The sequence below is a fragment of the Pseudomyrmex gracilis genome, unplaced genomic scaffold (genome assembly GCF_002006095.1).
Source record: "Pseudomyrmex gracilis isolate BER0280 unplaced genomic scaffold, ASM200609v1 scaffold_18, whole genome shotgun sequence".
In the NCBI taxonomy this organism is placed as follows: Eukaryota; Metazoa; Arthropoda; class Insecta; order Hymenoptera; family Formicidae; genus Pseudomyrmex; species Pseudomyrmex gracilis.
In genome coordinates this window covers 897,334-914,417 of record NW_018020602.1, presented here as the reverse complement: position 1 = coordinate 914,417, position 17,084 = coordinate 897,334, and the positions used below count along the sequence as shown (strand labels likewise).

General features: G+C 40.0%; 2 protein-coding genes across 2 annotated transcripts in view; one reads left to right on the top strand and one right to left on the bottom strand.

Moving 5' to 3' along the window:
• The window catches only part of LOC109864241 (chorion peroxidase), a 15,819-nt gene extending 1,294 nt beyond the window's left edge, over nt 1-14,525 (top strand). The window contains exons 2-17 of the mRNA XM_020445270.1: nt 2,087-2,275; nt 6,111-6,187; nt 6,395-6,488; nt 6,598-6,789; nt 6,866-7,062; nt 7,988-8,240; nt 8,332-8,477; nt 10,047-10,288; nt 10,578-10,710; nt 10,831-10,958; nt 11,028-11,137; nt 11,202-11,294; nt 11,462-11,631; nt 11,732-11,840; nt 11,973-12,066; nt 13,786-14,525. Coding sequence (XP_020300859.1) covers nt 2,087-2,275; nt 6,111-6,187; nt 6,395-6,488; nt 6,598-6,789; nt 6,866-7,062; nt 7,988-8,240; nt 8,332-8,477; nt 10,047-10,288; nt 10,578-10,710; nt 10,831-10,958; nt 11,028-11,137; nt 11,202-11,294; nt 11,462-11,631; nt 11,732-11,840; nt 11,973-12,066; nt 13,786-13,938 — 2,380 coding nt within the window. The 3' untranslated portion in view covers nt 13,939-14,525. The remainder of the gene's footprint in view (nt 1-2,086; nt 2,276-6,110; nt 6,188-6,394; nt 6,489-6,597; nt 6,790-6,865; nt 7,063-7,987; nt 8,241-8,331; nt 8,478-10,046; nt 10,289-10,577; nt 10,711-10,830; nt 10,959-11,027; nt 11,138-11,201; nt 11,295-11,461; nt 11,632-11,731; nt 11,841-11,972; nt 12,067-13,785) is intronic.
• The window catches only part of LOC109864240, a 211,369-nt gene that overhangs the window by 190,646 nt on the left and 3,639 nt on the right, over nt 1-17,084 (bottom strand). The gene's annotated exons all lie outside the window — the stretch shown is intronic.

Sequence of the window (17,084 nt, the reverse complement as noted above, 5' to 3'; positions counted from 1 at the left end):
CAAAAAAAAAAAAAAAAAAAAAACATAATCGCGAGTAATTATGAGAACTAGGTCGGGACGAAACAAATGGGGCGATGTCTCGGAAGAAATACACGAGGCTTTATTTCGTGTCTATCATCTGATCGCGTCTGGTACAAATACTGCGAACAGTGAAAGGAGATTCTCCACGCGATGCTCACCAAGAAAGCAGCTCGTACTTTATTTCGACCAAACGAATTTTTTGATAGATTCACGGATGTGTTTTATTCTAAAGAAAAATACAATCACAAACAATTATAATCACACGTAATCTAATAAAAAATTTTAATTTTTGTGCTAAATTTTGTAATATCCAAAGATCTTTTTCTTACATACTTTTACTCGCTTTCGAATCCTTTCACCGAAGCACATGCTGGCAAATCATTTGGTTTCTAATTGTCAAATAAAACACCGGACCAAACTTGCAAACGCTAAAGACGGTCAATCACTGTCCGCCTACTTCATTGCAATTATTGTATCTAAGCAAGATGCTGCGGCAAGATGCACTCGGCACAATAATAGCAATCAATTAATAACGAGACGTAAAGCAAGAGCTGTCATTACGACCTTTCGACACGTAATATCAGAATGTGAGACGACTATTTATTAATCTGATCACTTGCACAATGCCGTTTGTTTCTTGATACATACAATGTCACTTATTTATCGCACATATGTGCAGTAACTTCAATATATCTTTGTGTTGTATGTTCTATATAAAAAAAAAAGTGCGTTATATTATTTTATCAGCGTAAACGAGAAAGTGTTGCCCAACACTTGGAAAAGAACTTTCTTGCGGTATTTTGCGGCTGAGTTTTTTTGTTTGTTTGACGAATTTTCACGTTTCGTGCGCTTCCTAACCGCCGTGTTTCGCACGCTCTCCGGTCGAATTTCACGCGATTACGTACGCGGAATATCAATCCGAATTCACGTAATTTGTCTGCGAATTGAATTGACTTTTCCGCAAGAAACCAATCAGCAACAAATTGTCATGTCACTTAGTCAATGAGCCATGATCCATTCAACCATCATAAAAAGCAATTTCTCCGATCTTTTTGATTCCGTAAGACTTTATTTTCATATCGTAAAAAAATACAATAAATAAAATATTTTTTTATATAATAAAAATATACAGCTGTCTAAATGTAACTTATATCATTGGAGAGCACTGAACACGCGACTGATTTCCATTAAAGCCAACCAATTAATTTTTACGATTCGAGATTGCCGAATATGTAGAGACCGGTTTATACCAGATTATATCCGCGAGTCGCATACAGAGTGTTCGAAATGATCAGAAAAGACTCCGAGAGAATCACCGATTAAATACCGTCTTATCTAATCTTTATGTGAAACAAAAGATACTTTTTTGTCGTTAATAAACTATAAAAGTTGCGCGAATATCTGTCAGTGATTTCAAAAATACCGCCAATTAATGTAATTTCACGACAAACGACGGTGAATGAAGCGCGGCCGTAATTAATCTCAAAGTACATGGTGTTTATTAAAGAGTTCAAGGTGGTGAAAATCCATTTAAGTCGCAGCTTATTATTGTTGCCATTCTGACACACATAAAGTACTGGAGTTTCGATAAAATTGAAATATATCTCCTGAAAAGATGTAACTTCAACGAAATTTTTATAAACTTCGTATAAAAATATAGAAGTTACGAAATTGCGAATGGAATCCGCGTTAGTAGAACATTCACTTTGCGCGAAATATGCGGAAATTGACAAAGTTAATTAACTGCTTCAATTAAAGTTCGTACATAATTCGCTAATTTCGCGGTAACCTTTCGTAGTCATCGTATAATTACTGCAACAATTTTACAAGACAACAAAAATTTTTCGCGACTTCTCCACGAGCATTTTAATTCATTCAATATAATACTCTCTTGTATTCACAAGCAAATTTTGCACCAATAAGATATACAAAACGTTCCGCGTAAGTTTACACGAGTGTCGTGATTGTATAAGACAATATCATCGCGGCGAGGTTTGTAGTATTTGCATCGTGACACTTTCGGCGCGAGATAAAAAGAGAAATCGAATGTATTGAAATGTTGCAGATTCGTGATAACGCGGATACGATCCGCGATAACCGGGCTGTTGCTACTCTCGGTGACAGCGCACTGTGACGGTCTACAATATCAAGCTCTCGACTCTTATGTAAACGGGGAGGAGTGCGCCTTGATCCTGGACTCGCGTGGAAGAACCAGCGTTTACGACTACACCTATAATTTACTTCGTGGATCGTTGTAAGTATCTGCGGAGCAAGACCGCGTACGAATCCACGCAACGATAGCGATCTTAATTTATATAGGGAAAGCCAAACGCGAAAGAGGCGTTTCCTCGAAGTGACTGAAGTAAGTTGAAATAAACACTTTTGTGAATTTCCACACGGTCTGTTAAATAAGTCATAATTTTTAAATCACCACGGATAAGAGTTGTTTCTTAAAAAGCGCGAATAGAGAATTAGAATTAATGTCGTCTAAAAATGTTGAATTATTATTAAATTATATTTTACATGGTCACACCTCATAAGCGCAATGTTACTTTTATTGCATTTTTGTTTGCAAGAATTGCTAGTTGCGAATAATCACGTTTTATCGATGCCAGACATCTATACAAAGATAAATTATACATAACAAACTAGAAAATAAACAATTATCACCTCATTATGCGTTTACCAACTGCATCGAAGTGCACATTATTAGTTTATGTAATAAAGTGTGTCCCGACAATCAAGAGGTTAGAGAAAGCAGGAACTTTATTCGCGCAGGACTTTCACTATCATCCTGTTCCCGCAGGATTGGCGACCTCAAGTTCGACCTTACTAGTTCTTAAACGTACAGCCACGTACCTACGTACATTCTAGACAGATCATTTGGCGTGAAACGTTTCGCGTGTCTAAGATCGACTAGAGATAAAACCGTATCGCTTTGTGACGATCGTAAAATTCGCTATCTCGAACGTTGGACTTTTAAAAGCGGTCATTGCCAGACAGGACCGCGTTTATGGTGCTGAGCCGTAAAAGATCCTCGTGTAACTGTTACGTATCGCAATAAACCTCGTTCTGTTCTATTCATCGAACAAAGAAAATTATGTGCACAAACTCACAGAATTAAGACAAAAACTTTTTTGCGTGAATTTTTTTATTTCTAATCAATTTTAAAAAGCAAGTATTAATTTTAATAGTTTTTTTTTTTTTTTTTGAAGTTTAACACGATTTTTGTGGCAAAATTTCTTGAGAACGCTAATCGCTTTCCGTGTTCGAGAGCACGCACGATTGTTGCGCCTGACTCGCGATTAAACACGTACACAAAGGAATCTTACCACCGCTAATTGAGCCTACTAAACGCACCGCTAATGAGAATCGCGCGTTACGATAAAATCGCTTTGAAGTAGATTGCCAAAGATGCGATGGCCGAAACGTGGAGGAAGCGACCTCGTCGACAAGGAGAGAATCAATTGCAGAATTTTACACGCTGAGTATATATAAAACTTGACGCGGAGCTGCATCAGACTGCCGCACAAAGAAATTATCTCATTATAGTTAAAAAGCAGCCGCGCCAATACAGACAGACAGGCAGTCAGAAAGTCAAAAAGTCAGAATGTCAGAATGTCAGAATGTCAGAAAGTCAGTTATATCAGTTATGTCAGGAAGTGTTGCCAGCGCAAAAAACATTTTTTTATTTGTTTTTTTTTATTTTTTTCTTGGATTAAGTTTTTATCATAACTTTATTATAAATTGAAAGTGTATAGATTGTAGTTATTTTGTGCCTGTGTTTCAATACAGTTTACTAAAAAAAAGTTATATCGAAGATGTTGTCCGGCGCGAATAACGCGAACCGCTACCGTGCTTCGTCATTTCTCTCTCTAACTCACACTTCTTGTCTTTCTTTCTTTTTCGTCTTAAAACGCGCTCATATATGTATGCCATTTGGCAGCAGGCATACGAACATGCACACAATTTGGTCGCACGACGTTTCTGAATTGTAAATTTTTCACTTCGAAACTTTATCGCGTCATATATATGTTGAAAAATCAGAAACAAATAACAAAATCGCAAGAATACTTTTTTTTTTTTTATTTTTTCAACGTGAATCAAACGAGGCTAAAAAGAAGTCGATCGGTTCAGTCGTTATTAAAAAATGGCTGATTAAAAATTTCCCCTTCATTGAAATGTCTGATTTTCGCGTATAAGCACAGTGTGCTCGCGCAGTTCGAGCGCCACTTTGTTGCGCGTGGACTTGGCGCGAGGCACTACCGTGCCTTTTGATCAATGTCCTTAAGTCTACACGGATTATTGGCAACCGGGAATGTCCAACGCAGTAACGCGTGTTGCGTTATTAAGAACTCAATCCTTGTCACAGTGTTGCGCCATTACAAACTCAATCCTCGTCACAACAGCGTATTAAGAATATATTTGTTTTGAGTAATCATAAGTGCAAGGTTTACTTTCAAACACTTTGGCTGAGAGTCTTTGATATAAAACTAATTTGTTTGATATAAAACTAATTGTTTTTCTAATAAATAATAATAAGAGAACAATGGGAATTAATTTCAAAAATTAGAATAAAAATTCAAAATGTTTATAAAGGGAAATTATTAATTACTTAGTAATCATAAAATTAAACGTAATCGGGCATAGGCACGCAAGTCGCGTGATTTAATCTGTGTCGACCGTTTAGGTAGTCGGCGTTGTAAAGCCGTTCGATTAGCGATGTCACGCATCTACTTCTAGTAGAGGCAGTTGGAATGTCAAACAGGTGCCTGGGGACATGACATAACGAGATATAGCCGAGTTTGCAATTGCACCGCGAAACGATATACACACGGCCAATCTATAAGAGATCGGGATTTTGCTCGTGTTGTCGGCTGTGAAAGTGATAATGTTTCGAAAGGATATCGTAAAAAAAAAAAAAAAGAGTGAACAAGAACGAATTTACGATGCGTGAAAATAATATGCCCTTTGCAACCGTTGAAAGTGTCGCAACGCGACAGTAAAAGGGCGAATTATTCCCAAACGTCACGAAGAAGCATCGCGTGCCGTGATCGCGAAACGATTATTAAACGCGCCGTGTTAAAGTACAATGTAAGATGCAATTTACGCTCGTAAAAACAAAATTATAAAAGACGGTTTCCTTAGCATTCGCTTCGTGTTGCTATCAGTCGACGTCGTCGTTCCGACCAGTTATGGTAAGTGCGTCGATGCACGACATCATTATAGAGAACGCCATCGTTATTATTACGTCAACTGTAACGTCGGAGGCACTCGACCGTTATTAGACACGGGAAGCGTGTCTCTCTCATCTCTCATCTCCCGACACTTTGCATCCTAAGCACTTTAATTGATTTATTATTTATATCAAGTGCTTGCGGCACTTTTTAGCAACACTTCTGTCAGCCGTTCGCTATTTCGCGACTCGTTATTCTTACATAGGTCAAACAGGTTGAGATCTTGTTATGCTAAATAATACGTTCGGGTGAATGTGAACTCGAGGCTTAATTGTACATTTATATTTATATCCAGTTTTGAAAGTGTACTAGTTTACATTGTCACATGAACGTCGATCAGCGAGGTGTCGGATCGAAAAATTGATATTGAAAATATTGAGGTTTTCACAAGTCATTGACACCGTCGCGCAAGAAAAAAAAATCAAAAGCGGAAAGAGAGGCTATAATATGCAATATGGAGAAACGCGCGAAACCGGTCGCGGTCTTCGTCAACACCGAGCGGCACGTCTCGTGGTGTATTTCACGGCGGAAACAGGATATGAAAGTCAATTCGCCCGCCTTCGCAGAAGATCACGTCTAGAATAGTTTCGAATTACCTTGATACGAAATATCCGCGCGCGCATGGATGCTCGTCCGTGTGTCTGTCTCTCTCTCCGCGAACAAATCCGCGTCTCGCGCGCAAGGCTCCCAAGTCAGGCTTCTGACGAAAGTAGGCTACGTTAGGTAATTAACCCGTTGGCGCGAGAAAGAAGAGAGAAAAGAAAGAAAAGAGGACTGTAAATAATACTCGCACTCAAAGAGATTGCAAGCGTGCGTTAACTTTCATCCTTGTTTTTTTGTTGCTACCCGCAGTCCCACCGGAGGAGCTCAAACCTGCATCACGTACGACGCGGTAAATCATGCCTACGCCGAAGCGAGAAAGCGCATCAGTGAGTGTATCAAATTTCATTAAAAACTAATTAATTATACGCGCCGATTGGTGCAATTTATCGTTCACGATAATTTAATATGACGTGATGATCGCGTAATCGATACGAATTTATTACGAATTGATCTCGCCGCGTATTTTCCATTGCTGATATGTTTACTTCATCCTTTCCTATTACCGTTTCTCTCTCACACACATTGTTTTCTAGACGTCGCGAGGCCAAAGTCGGAGATGTGGCGACCGGAGGACTTGGCCACAGTCGGCGAGCTGCTTCTCGATATCAGCTCGAATCTCGCGCACACGTAAGTCTATAAACTCTACGCATCTCTCCGACGGAGATTCTTCTCGGATCTCCGATCGCGTTTTCATCGTCTTTATTTTTTATTTTACTTTCTGATCGTCGATGCTCAGGTACGGACTAAGTTTTGAGGAAATCGAGAAGAGTTTGCCGCTAATCGACACTTCGAAAACGTTAATTCGCGAGATCTGTCCCGCTTTTCTCAGCAACGTGGAATGTCGACCGGGCAAATATCGAAGATACGACGGTCTCTGCACGAACTTGGAGAATCCAACATGGGGATCCACTCTGTCGCCTTTCGCGAGGTAACGTTTCTTCGAAATTTTTTCAATTTTCCAAAAACCAATTGCGCGTTTTGTTATTTTTCAACTTTTGTTTCAGGTTGATGAATCCTCGATTCGCAGACGGCCTCTCCGCGCCAAGGATATCTATATCAGGTCACGATCTACCGCTGTCTCGAGTCGTGTCGCGCACCATGCACCCGGACGAGGGTTACCACGATCACGCCGGTACAGTTATGATAATCGCGTGGGGACAATTCATGGACCACGATTACACTCTGACCGCCACGCCTCTAGGTACTTTACATTCCAAAACATAATTCTCTCCACGCGCCGCGGAGAGATCGCGGGTGTTGAAATCACCGACGCGCGGATGTTTCGCGGTAATTTCAACGTCTCGTCGATTTCTCCTTGCTTCAACGAACGTACGAAAGTTTTAAACTATAGTTTATGTAACTAGCTGTATATATTTTACATTTTATTTCACTATTGTTTTTTAAAACATAAGAAAACAGTTTTTAAAGAGATAAAAACTATTATGTAAGAACTTACAGCCAACCGTGATACGTAATGAATTTCAGAGAAAGGAACAACAAAAAAAGCTTGAACGGTATCGCTTCATCTATCGCGCCGTGTCTTGTTGTAACAATTAAAAGTTCCCGATTCAATCATGCAACTAGAATTGCGTCAAAGCAACGATATCGAGATGTTTCATTTAATGCACTTATCGCAGGTCGTTCTCGGAATCGAAGCCTTTTCATGTCAAAACCCTTTACCCGAATAAACCAATCACGTGTCACATCTGGCGACGTTTCCGAGAGCGGTGCTCTCCGATTGCGCGAATGTGTCAACCAGACTTGGCAACCTTCTAATCTGCCAGGAGACATAACTGTGCGGACACACGTATTCTATTGCCAATTATCGAACTCTTTCTCGGAAAAGCGGAGAATAATTTAGAAATCCCGCAATCTTGCTTTATACATCCCGCGGGCGTTTCCACGGGTGTTTCCTATAGGAAAGGATAATTAATCGACGATTTTCCTTCGTTTGGCTTGACCGCGTTTTATTGCGACATCCGAGAAAAAATAGTGGACACTTGCAATGTCCCGTGCAATCGCGAGATCCGAGATTTATCCCGCGCGCGGAATATGAAGAATACGTGATTGAAAGGTGTTTCCTGTCGCGCTTCGCTATCATTACGTATCGATCATCACGTTCGCAGATCCCTTGAACCGAAACGACCCGGAAGAGTGCTGTACCCGACCGCCGCACCTAAAGAATCCTTACTGCAACGAGATCCTCGTACCGGACGACGACTATTTCTACCGATTGTTCAACGTACGTTGCATGGACTTCGTTCGCGCTTTTCCCGCCGTTCGACCTGGTTGCCGTCTCGGTTCCCGAGTGCCTTTCAATCTTCTTACAGGTGTACTGGACGGTAACACCGTTTACGGCATCACGGAAACTTTTGCTAGGTAAACTACGACGATTTGCTAACTCGAGTAATATTCTCTCTTTACGACGTTATCTTTGCGATGTAATTTTACCTCACGCGCCTTTTTTAAGGAAACTCCGAACGGGCTACGGCGGATTATTGCGAATGAATCCAGTCTTTTCCGAGTACGGCCTCAAAGATTTGTTACCGCTAAAGTTGGATATACCGGACGAAGGATGCACTCGACCAAATCGAACCATGTACTGCTTCGAAGCTGGTAACTTTATCATATAGTTATTATATATAAAACATTATCCGCGCACGTTGTTTCGAATAAATTAGATACATTGAATTTTTCAGACTGCGTGCACAAAAATTAATACAAAGTTTCTTGTACAATAATCTATGTTCAATAATTCTTAGTAATTTTTTTAATACGCAATCAAGTACATCGAGTGGGGTATTGCAGTCGTGACGAATCAATCACTCCGGCATTGCTAATAGCAGACCGTCTTTTGCAAAGCGGCAAACGTAGCTATTTAGAACGCAATACAGAGCGCGGTTTTATTATTAGTCCGATTGTACTCTGCGTTTGAATTCGCAGTGAGAGTCATTCGACGCATGAGTCAGCTCGAATGCAATTTGCTATTTCTAATTTCTGTCGACTTTTTTGCGTCTGACGATACGAAACAATAAAGGCAGTCATGCTCGTTACTACCTTCTCGTGACGTCGTTTACCAATCGATTTTTTTTTTTTTTTCGAGATGTGATTGACGGGAACGACTGTCTCGCGCGATTTCGCGTAAGTAGCACTCGCTAGTGTTGTTCGCCCACTCAGACATCGTTTTCCCACGTCGATTCGTCGATCACCCGAAAAACCTTGCCGTCGGCGTACGTACAATAATGAATTCGGTCGGTGAGACAAAACAGCGCCGATAATTGTGCGCACTTATCGCGCATACAACAATCTCCGATTACATAAATCACATAAATACCCGAACCGGGAAATATAAACGCCAACCCGTGTGCCATAAATCTCACCCACGTTATCTCGCCCAAGCGAGCATTCGGCGCGCGCGGCGTCGTCTTCCGTACTCTGTGTTTACGTTAATCGCCCGTTGCGGCAAAATTCAATCGTTGCCGCGCAAAATTGGCTGCCGCGTTATTCAACTTTTTCGAAATTTCGCACATTGCGAGAAGTCAGAGCTTCGCCTTTGCTATCACCAGCAGACAAACACAACCCGTGCGAGTATCGTGTGATTATCAGCGCGCCTAGCAATATACAACGTGGGTGAGAAAGGGAGTGGTTGTGTGACGCAAGGACGTCGACTTGTACGAAGCAGCGTAAGAATATTAGAAAAGTCGCGATACCTGTTATTTTACCGAGACATTCAAATCTGTTCTACACAATCTGACTTTGTTCGTCACACGGGAAAAAGATGGATAAGATCAATAAAGAATGGAAATTTCTCGTTTCCACCTTTATTGTAACACAAAAATGCGACGGTGTACGCTTCAATAATATAGTCATTAGACTTGGAAATTTTATCTTTCGATCATCTTTAGTTAAATTGTCCGACTAATTAAAAAGTTAGTGCAACTCCGACTAATAGATCGATAAAACGGTATGCTGGGGATAGAAAAAAAAATCTACGTAATTTATGTGTTTATCGCAGAGCGAAGAATGTCGTTAGAATGTGAAATGCATTGTGCGCGGCGGCGAAACTAAAGAAATTATTCAGTTCTCTGTGAAACTATCGAACACCTTCGATCGTGAAAGAGAATATGATCAACTTTTTGAAATTCCAAACAAAATTGACATTATATCGGTCGTCGTTGCTTTCAGGCGAGATTCGCGTGAACGAACAGCTGGTGCTCACTTGCATGCACACGCTGCTAGCGCGAGAGCATAATCGGATCGCCAAAGAGTTGATCGTCTTGAATCCACACTGGGACGACGAGATTCTCTTCCAAGAAACTAGACGCATTGTCATCGCGGAAATTCAACATATCACCTACAACGAGTTTCTGCCGATATTACTCGGCAAAGACGTCATGGAGAAATTTGGACTTCTTCTCGAGAAGGAGGTGAGCAACTTTGATGAGATGTTCGAACACGAACGTTTTTGCGCAAAAAAATAACAATAATAATAATAATTTGCGATACGCATAAATTACACGAAAAGACGCAATTTATCACGATGTATAAATGAAAATTATTCTACCGGATCTCGTTAAGCTGAAATGAGCGCGTGGTTGTTGACTGAAATATAACGACGTGTCATATATCTTCTGTTTATTTTTTTATGCCGTTTCGACAGGCATTGATAATCGGGGGGTATAATAACGTCGACGTTAAAATATTAATTTACCGTAGAATTACTGGGATGGACACGATCCGAGCATAAATCCAGGCGTAATTGACGCCTTTGCTGCTGCCGCTTTTAGATTCGGCCACTCGCTATTGCCCACGGCTGTGGAACGGTGGAGCAAAGCGCACAAATTTATTGGTAAGCGATGTGACGCAACAAAAGTACATACATTGCGCACGTAGTAGAGTAGAAGTGTTTCTCTCTGTAATTAATTTTTTAACAACTTCGAAAATTTACTTTTTAACTATTCTAAAAAAGCTTCGAAGAGACTGTCAGACTTGATTAGACGACCTTACGATCTCTATCGCGCTGGTGTGTTCGACGAGTACCTCATGGGCTTGATGAATCAAGTTGCCCAAGCTATGGATGATTCCATAACGCAAGAAGTAAGACAGCAACGTAGCACAAAAATTAAATAAACACGAACTGTACACTACATGAATTATTCTTTACAGGTGACGAATCACCTGTTTAAGAAAGCGGGAGCGAAATACGGACTGGACTTGGTGTCTTTCAATATGCAACGCGGTCGTGAATTCGGTATTCCAAGTTACATGGAATTCAGGTGAGTAAATCGATCGTTAATCAAAACTGTTCGAACATTAACATCCTATAATTTTCATAAACAGAAAATACTGCGGTCTTCCGGAAGCAAATACTTTTGACGAACTGTTCGGTTCTATGCCAAACGAGACTGTCAGGCGTTACAGCACTATCTTCGAGTAAGTATTGCGAGTTCGCGGCGATAAAAAAACCTTGAGCGCGTCGAAAGGGCGATCGATTAAATTTCGTGTCTTATTATTAAGTCGGAATCCGGTCGCGAATTATAGTAAATATAGCGCATTCGGAAGTAACGGCTTTATCTTGATCTGCTTCTTTATTTTTTCAGACATCCAGCGGACGTCGATTTATGGTCGGGCGGTGTGTCCGAGAGACCGCTTCCGGGCAGCATGCTCGGGCCAACCTTCGCATGTTTGATCGCCACGCAGTTCAGTCACTCGCGTCGCGGCGACAGATTCTGGTACGAGCTGCCGAACCAGCCGTCGTCCTTCACTCTTGGTAAGAACCTTTCAAATCCGTGAGAATCGCGCGCGCCAAGGACTCAATAATCGAAATATCGCCGATGCTTTCTAAAGTCGCGTTACTTTCACTTTTCCAGAACAATTGAACGAGATTCGCAAGGCGAAGCTTGCCAGAATGATCTGCGACAACACCGATCTGATCGACACAGTGCAAATCTATCCGATGGTCCTTCCCGATCATGAAATGTAAGTAAAAACCAATCATCACATAATTTACGCGAAATAAATAAATAACAATTCGCGAGATGAAACGCACACACGTTCAAGAATTAAACACAAAAAAAAATCAAAATAATCTTTTCAATTACTTCACCGCAGAAATCCCCGAGTCCCTTGTCGAAGCGGTATTCTACCCGGGATTGACTTGTCGAAATGGGCCGAATACCCGACGACGAGTCACGCCGCACAATACGTGAGTAATTTAGCAGGCCAGTACGGGCAGTTGGGGAAATGAAAGACAAAGAGAAAAAGAAAAAAAGGGTCAGATTCACTAGAAATAAGCAGAGTGTGCCCCACGCAAAACACCAACGCGCAAACACCAACCGAGCCACTAGCCTGGAAGCCCGAGTCCTTAGGCACTCTATAATAATTCGCGACCACCCCGTAGGCAAGCACGTGTTGAAGTAGAGCAAAAATAACTAGATTTAATAAGACATGCTTTCGTTGAGAACAAATCAATTAATAAACTATAAGCGCGAACAAGATCACAGAGTAGGCCAGTGTCGATAGTTAGCTCGATTAGCCGTTTCGTCATTTCTCATTTATCAAGTAGATACGATCCCTAACGCATGAACTAATTTCGATCATAGAATATCGACTGATTGATTAATTGAAGATCACGCGCAATGCTCACATATCGACTCTGGACTCTCAGACTCACACAGAATCACATCTCTAACTTCTACAGTAATCCGTGTCAAAGTGTACATACATATAGCTTTTTTCTATAGTAGAAGTACGTCGTGCTACTCTCATGTGCATTCTTCGTACACTCATCAGTACATTTCAGAAACATTTCTCATCATCTGACTGCTATTTATGCTATTTATGATTGTGTAATGTTACGGTTTGAATGTTGCGTATGACTCTGCACAGAGGTTTCACATACAATTGGGCTTTTCTCTCGCGTATAAACTCATACAGCTTTTTTTTATCATTGTTTTTTTTTTTTTTACTTTAGCGTTATTTATTAAATATATAGCAATTTAAATGCCGGAAATGTTTGCGAGTATATTGCATTTCTTGTTCTCTTACACTGTACTTCAACTCACAGATAACTTCGTTCGAGAAAACACACCTACGTCTTAATTACAAAATTTGCCATTCTGGAAAATACACCCCTCTGTACATAGCGACAATCAACTCAAATCATCATTCGCATATTTATCACAGTAATGACAAATCAAAATAGCGTGTGTAGCTTTTCATTATTTCTGTTTCTCAATGAGTAAAATAAACACATCCATGTAAAAAGTTTATTGGTAATTTCTTTTTGAGTTTTTTGATAATTTCGTTCAAAGGTGTTTTTGATTCGTCATTACCGATCTATCAACATCTCCTCAACGGACTCTATACTTTTTTTTTTTTTTTTAAGCAATGCTTGATATCTAGTCCACTCAATATTTTGCGTAAGCACCCTTGATTTTTCAATCGAATTACACTGTAAACGTCTGTGTGGCTATAATGCGAAGCGCGATCATTTAACTATGTATATTCGAAGACAATTGCGAATGGTGTATTTCTGTAAGTTGAACTCTCTGAATTTTTCTTCTCCGGAACGTCGCATATTTCGACTGTGTGCAAAATTGTGTAAGTGCCATTTTTCTATTAAATAATATACTTTGATACAATACAAAAAAAAACCGATTTTTTACCGATTTGTTTTATATCTCGCGCATATAAATTATTCCCATCGTTTTCTCTACACATCATTTTCCTAGTCTACATTCACACCCCTGACACACTCACGGAATCAGATGATCGCATTTGTTTTCAAAACACGTGATCGTACACAAGAGAGACTTATATAGCGTCCTAAATATTCCGTTCCACGCATTTCCCCGCCAACTGCGCCTATGCACTACCCACAACACATTAGAATCTACCTACAATCACCTATATTGTACTATAGCGATGGGTGGAGGAGCAATTGCTTGACGTGCCGGGACGTCCGGTGAAACCGGCGAGCATGGTGCGGGAGCACTACGACAGACGGCAAGCTTACCGAATCTTCTTTGAGAATGTTAATGGCATTGCTTCGTATCTGGGATTCACGAGAAAATAGCCGCAGTGCACCGCGGGGGACAGAAATTACGTCCGAACCGTATGCCCTGCCTGTGTGTGTACGTCTCTCATTACTGCGCTCTAGAGACACTATCTCAAAAGTGCATTACAAACGTGAAAAAGAAATTACATTCAGCATTTTAGTAGCAACGAACTGAGTTATCGAAATGATAAATCGTTATTTTTCTACTTTTGTTACTTTTAGTCTATTCTCAATGCGTAGTAATAATTATGACTGTATCACGAAGCTTCTTCAAGCTTCTTTACCAGATGCGTAAACGCATCATGTTACGAAATATGAGCGTATACTTACGTGTTCGCTTTATTTTCCAAGTGGCATACTATCTAATCATTGTTTCAGCGATAGAGTTGCAGATAAATAAATGTGTGTAGATATTAAGAGAAACTATGCAATATTGTTTATATATCAGTTATTGCTTCAGGTATTATTGTAATGAGCCGGATGTAAATATTCACGGTGGCTCAAAAATTTGCACGACTCATTACGGATCTATATACGACCGAAATGTAATGTTTTCTAGTGTAATAATGTAGTTTGTGTACCGTCATTTTTGTACAGCAAATACAATTCACTTTAATAAAAGTTTGATAAATTTTTACCTCACTTTTCATTCTCGATATGTCAAGAAACCGCACGTAAAAATTAATAGAAAAAAATTCGTAAGAGGTGTTACGAGAGTTTAACGACACACTGTGGTTTAGACAGATCGTTGTATAACAGTATGGGTACAATATGTTACACAGTAGTAAATTGTGCACGAGTATATAGTTTAATATTACGAGAATGATATACGAGAGGCAATATATTTCCTGTTTTTCACTCTGCTTTCATAAGAAAGAGCATAAACGTAAGTATACACTAGATTTACCGTTCATTAGATTTATTATATAACAACAATCCTGTACAATAATACATTAACGTAAAAAAATGACAGTAATATTGTTTTTTTAATTATATTTATTTTCTAACTAGAATATACACGATTATTTTCAGAATATCCTAACAAAGAAATCAGCACAAGCTGCTTCAGAAGTTAAGCCCGTGTTGCAACACATGTACATTAAAGAACTTAATAAACTCAAGTTGAAAGATTGGAATAAAATGGAAAAAAATGTAGCAAACAAATTTAAACAGACACCGAGCAAGCGATGGAAATATTCAAATCCCGCTGAATGGAAGAAATTCGCGCAACACGTAGAAACACCTCGAAAATTAGAAATGCCACAGCAACAAGAAAATCCTCTAATTAAACAACTTACATCACCGAAATCTCTTTCAGTAAACAACCCGGATACAAATCTGTCTTATGACACGGAAATTGTCAAAATCACAACCGTTATCGAGACCATTCGACAAAAGCGACAAAGAAGTGCGAATATGCCAGAAGAGACGAAAGACATTGAAAGAATAATCGGAAAAAGACGTTCGAAACGCTCGTCCCGCAACTCGGATTATAGCGAAGATGCGCAACGTGCTCGTAAGGAAATACTTTCCATTATGAACAAGCGATCTCGTTATCCAAAGCGTCGTTATCCGCGAAAAGAGGATTTACCGACGAGAAAACACGCGAGCGATGATCTTAAAGTAGCGAACAACATACCGAGTACTGTGTTTTACAAACGCATTTGGGAGTACATTAACGGTACTCGTCCTCATTCCGATATTGCGAGCAACTACTACGATTCTTCGCAAAATCATCTCGAAAAAAAGAATTCAACGTGCACCGACCAAGATCGAATTACCGCTTCACAATCGCGAACGAACGAGTTGCAAGCGACAAGTCCCGACATTAAACCGGAACGAGAATTGTACAAACGTATCTGGGATATAATCAACGCGACTAAACTGACATACAAAGCTCGTTCTAAACGAAACGCAGATATTCAACAGAGTGACGCGACAGTTTCGGCGCAATTGTGTGCGCAAGAAAAAAATACAAATCCCGAAGAGAACGAACAGGCGACAAATAAAAGAGGAGCAACGCTCGATTATACCGATACGATAAATTCGCGAGAAATTCCCGATTTCGTATCGAATTTTTGGATCGTCGCGAATAAAACTCAATGGAATCCTAAGAGAGTTACGCCGGTGAACATAGTCAAATTGAATTCGATGTTGTTGCCGAACGCAAATGTCGCGAGCGCTTCTGAAGTGGATGACTTAAATACATTTCCCGATAAAGTTCAAAGTAACGCCGATTATTCGTCCTCAAACAATTCGACTGATTATGTCAACGAATCGCACAATCAGTCGCAAGCAATCACCAAGCCCGGACCGCCGTATTCTTCGAACGAGGAAGACACCACCGTTTCGTCACTTTCGTCAACTGTGAAGACACCTCAAACGGCCCACTCAGAAAGTTACGCGATCGAAACAACTCCGATTTATGACCCCTCGAACATACCTTACGTGGAAGTGCCCGATTACTCCGAGAAACGCGAAAACAGTTTAGACAAAAATAATCAGAGTTCAGCTGTAGAAAAATATAAAGAATACGATGATAACGATTATGTTGACCCGGAACAACTTCACAGTGTCGAGCATTTCTCTTCAAACTCTCCTCCCCATATCGAGAGCGATGTAGAACATAATATTCAGGCCACAAATGACGGGTCAGCGACTCCGTTAAACGTTTCACAGTCAAACTGCGTAGAAAGTAAAGACTCTACAGAGTGCATTAAACAGTATAATGTTGAAGACGCTAAACCGAATAACAACACTAAGAACGACACAAGCGATGTCGCTCAACATGCTGCGGAAAATTCCGCAGAATTCGTAGAGCGCGAAAACTCCACCGAGGAGTTTGTTCATTTTGATATAAACGAGTATAGAAAACCGTTCAAATATGATTTTATTGATCCAACATTCAAACACTTCCGTAATGATTTCAACAAAGAAACACAGGAGGAAGAAAAAAAAGATACAAAACATGACAAAGATGCAAATTCTAATAACAGTGGGGAATCCGAAGAATACGAAGAATTTGCTACGTATCCAGAAGAGAAATATACAAAATATAACAATGAAGAAAATCCTAATCGCAAAGAGAAGTCCGCTGAATACGAAAACTACTTTACATATCCGAAAGAAAAAGAAGAAAAACACGACAATGAGGAAAATTCTAA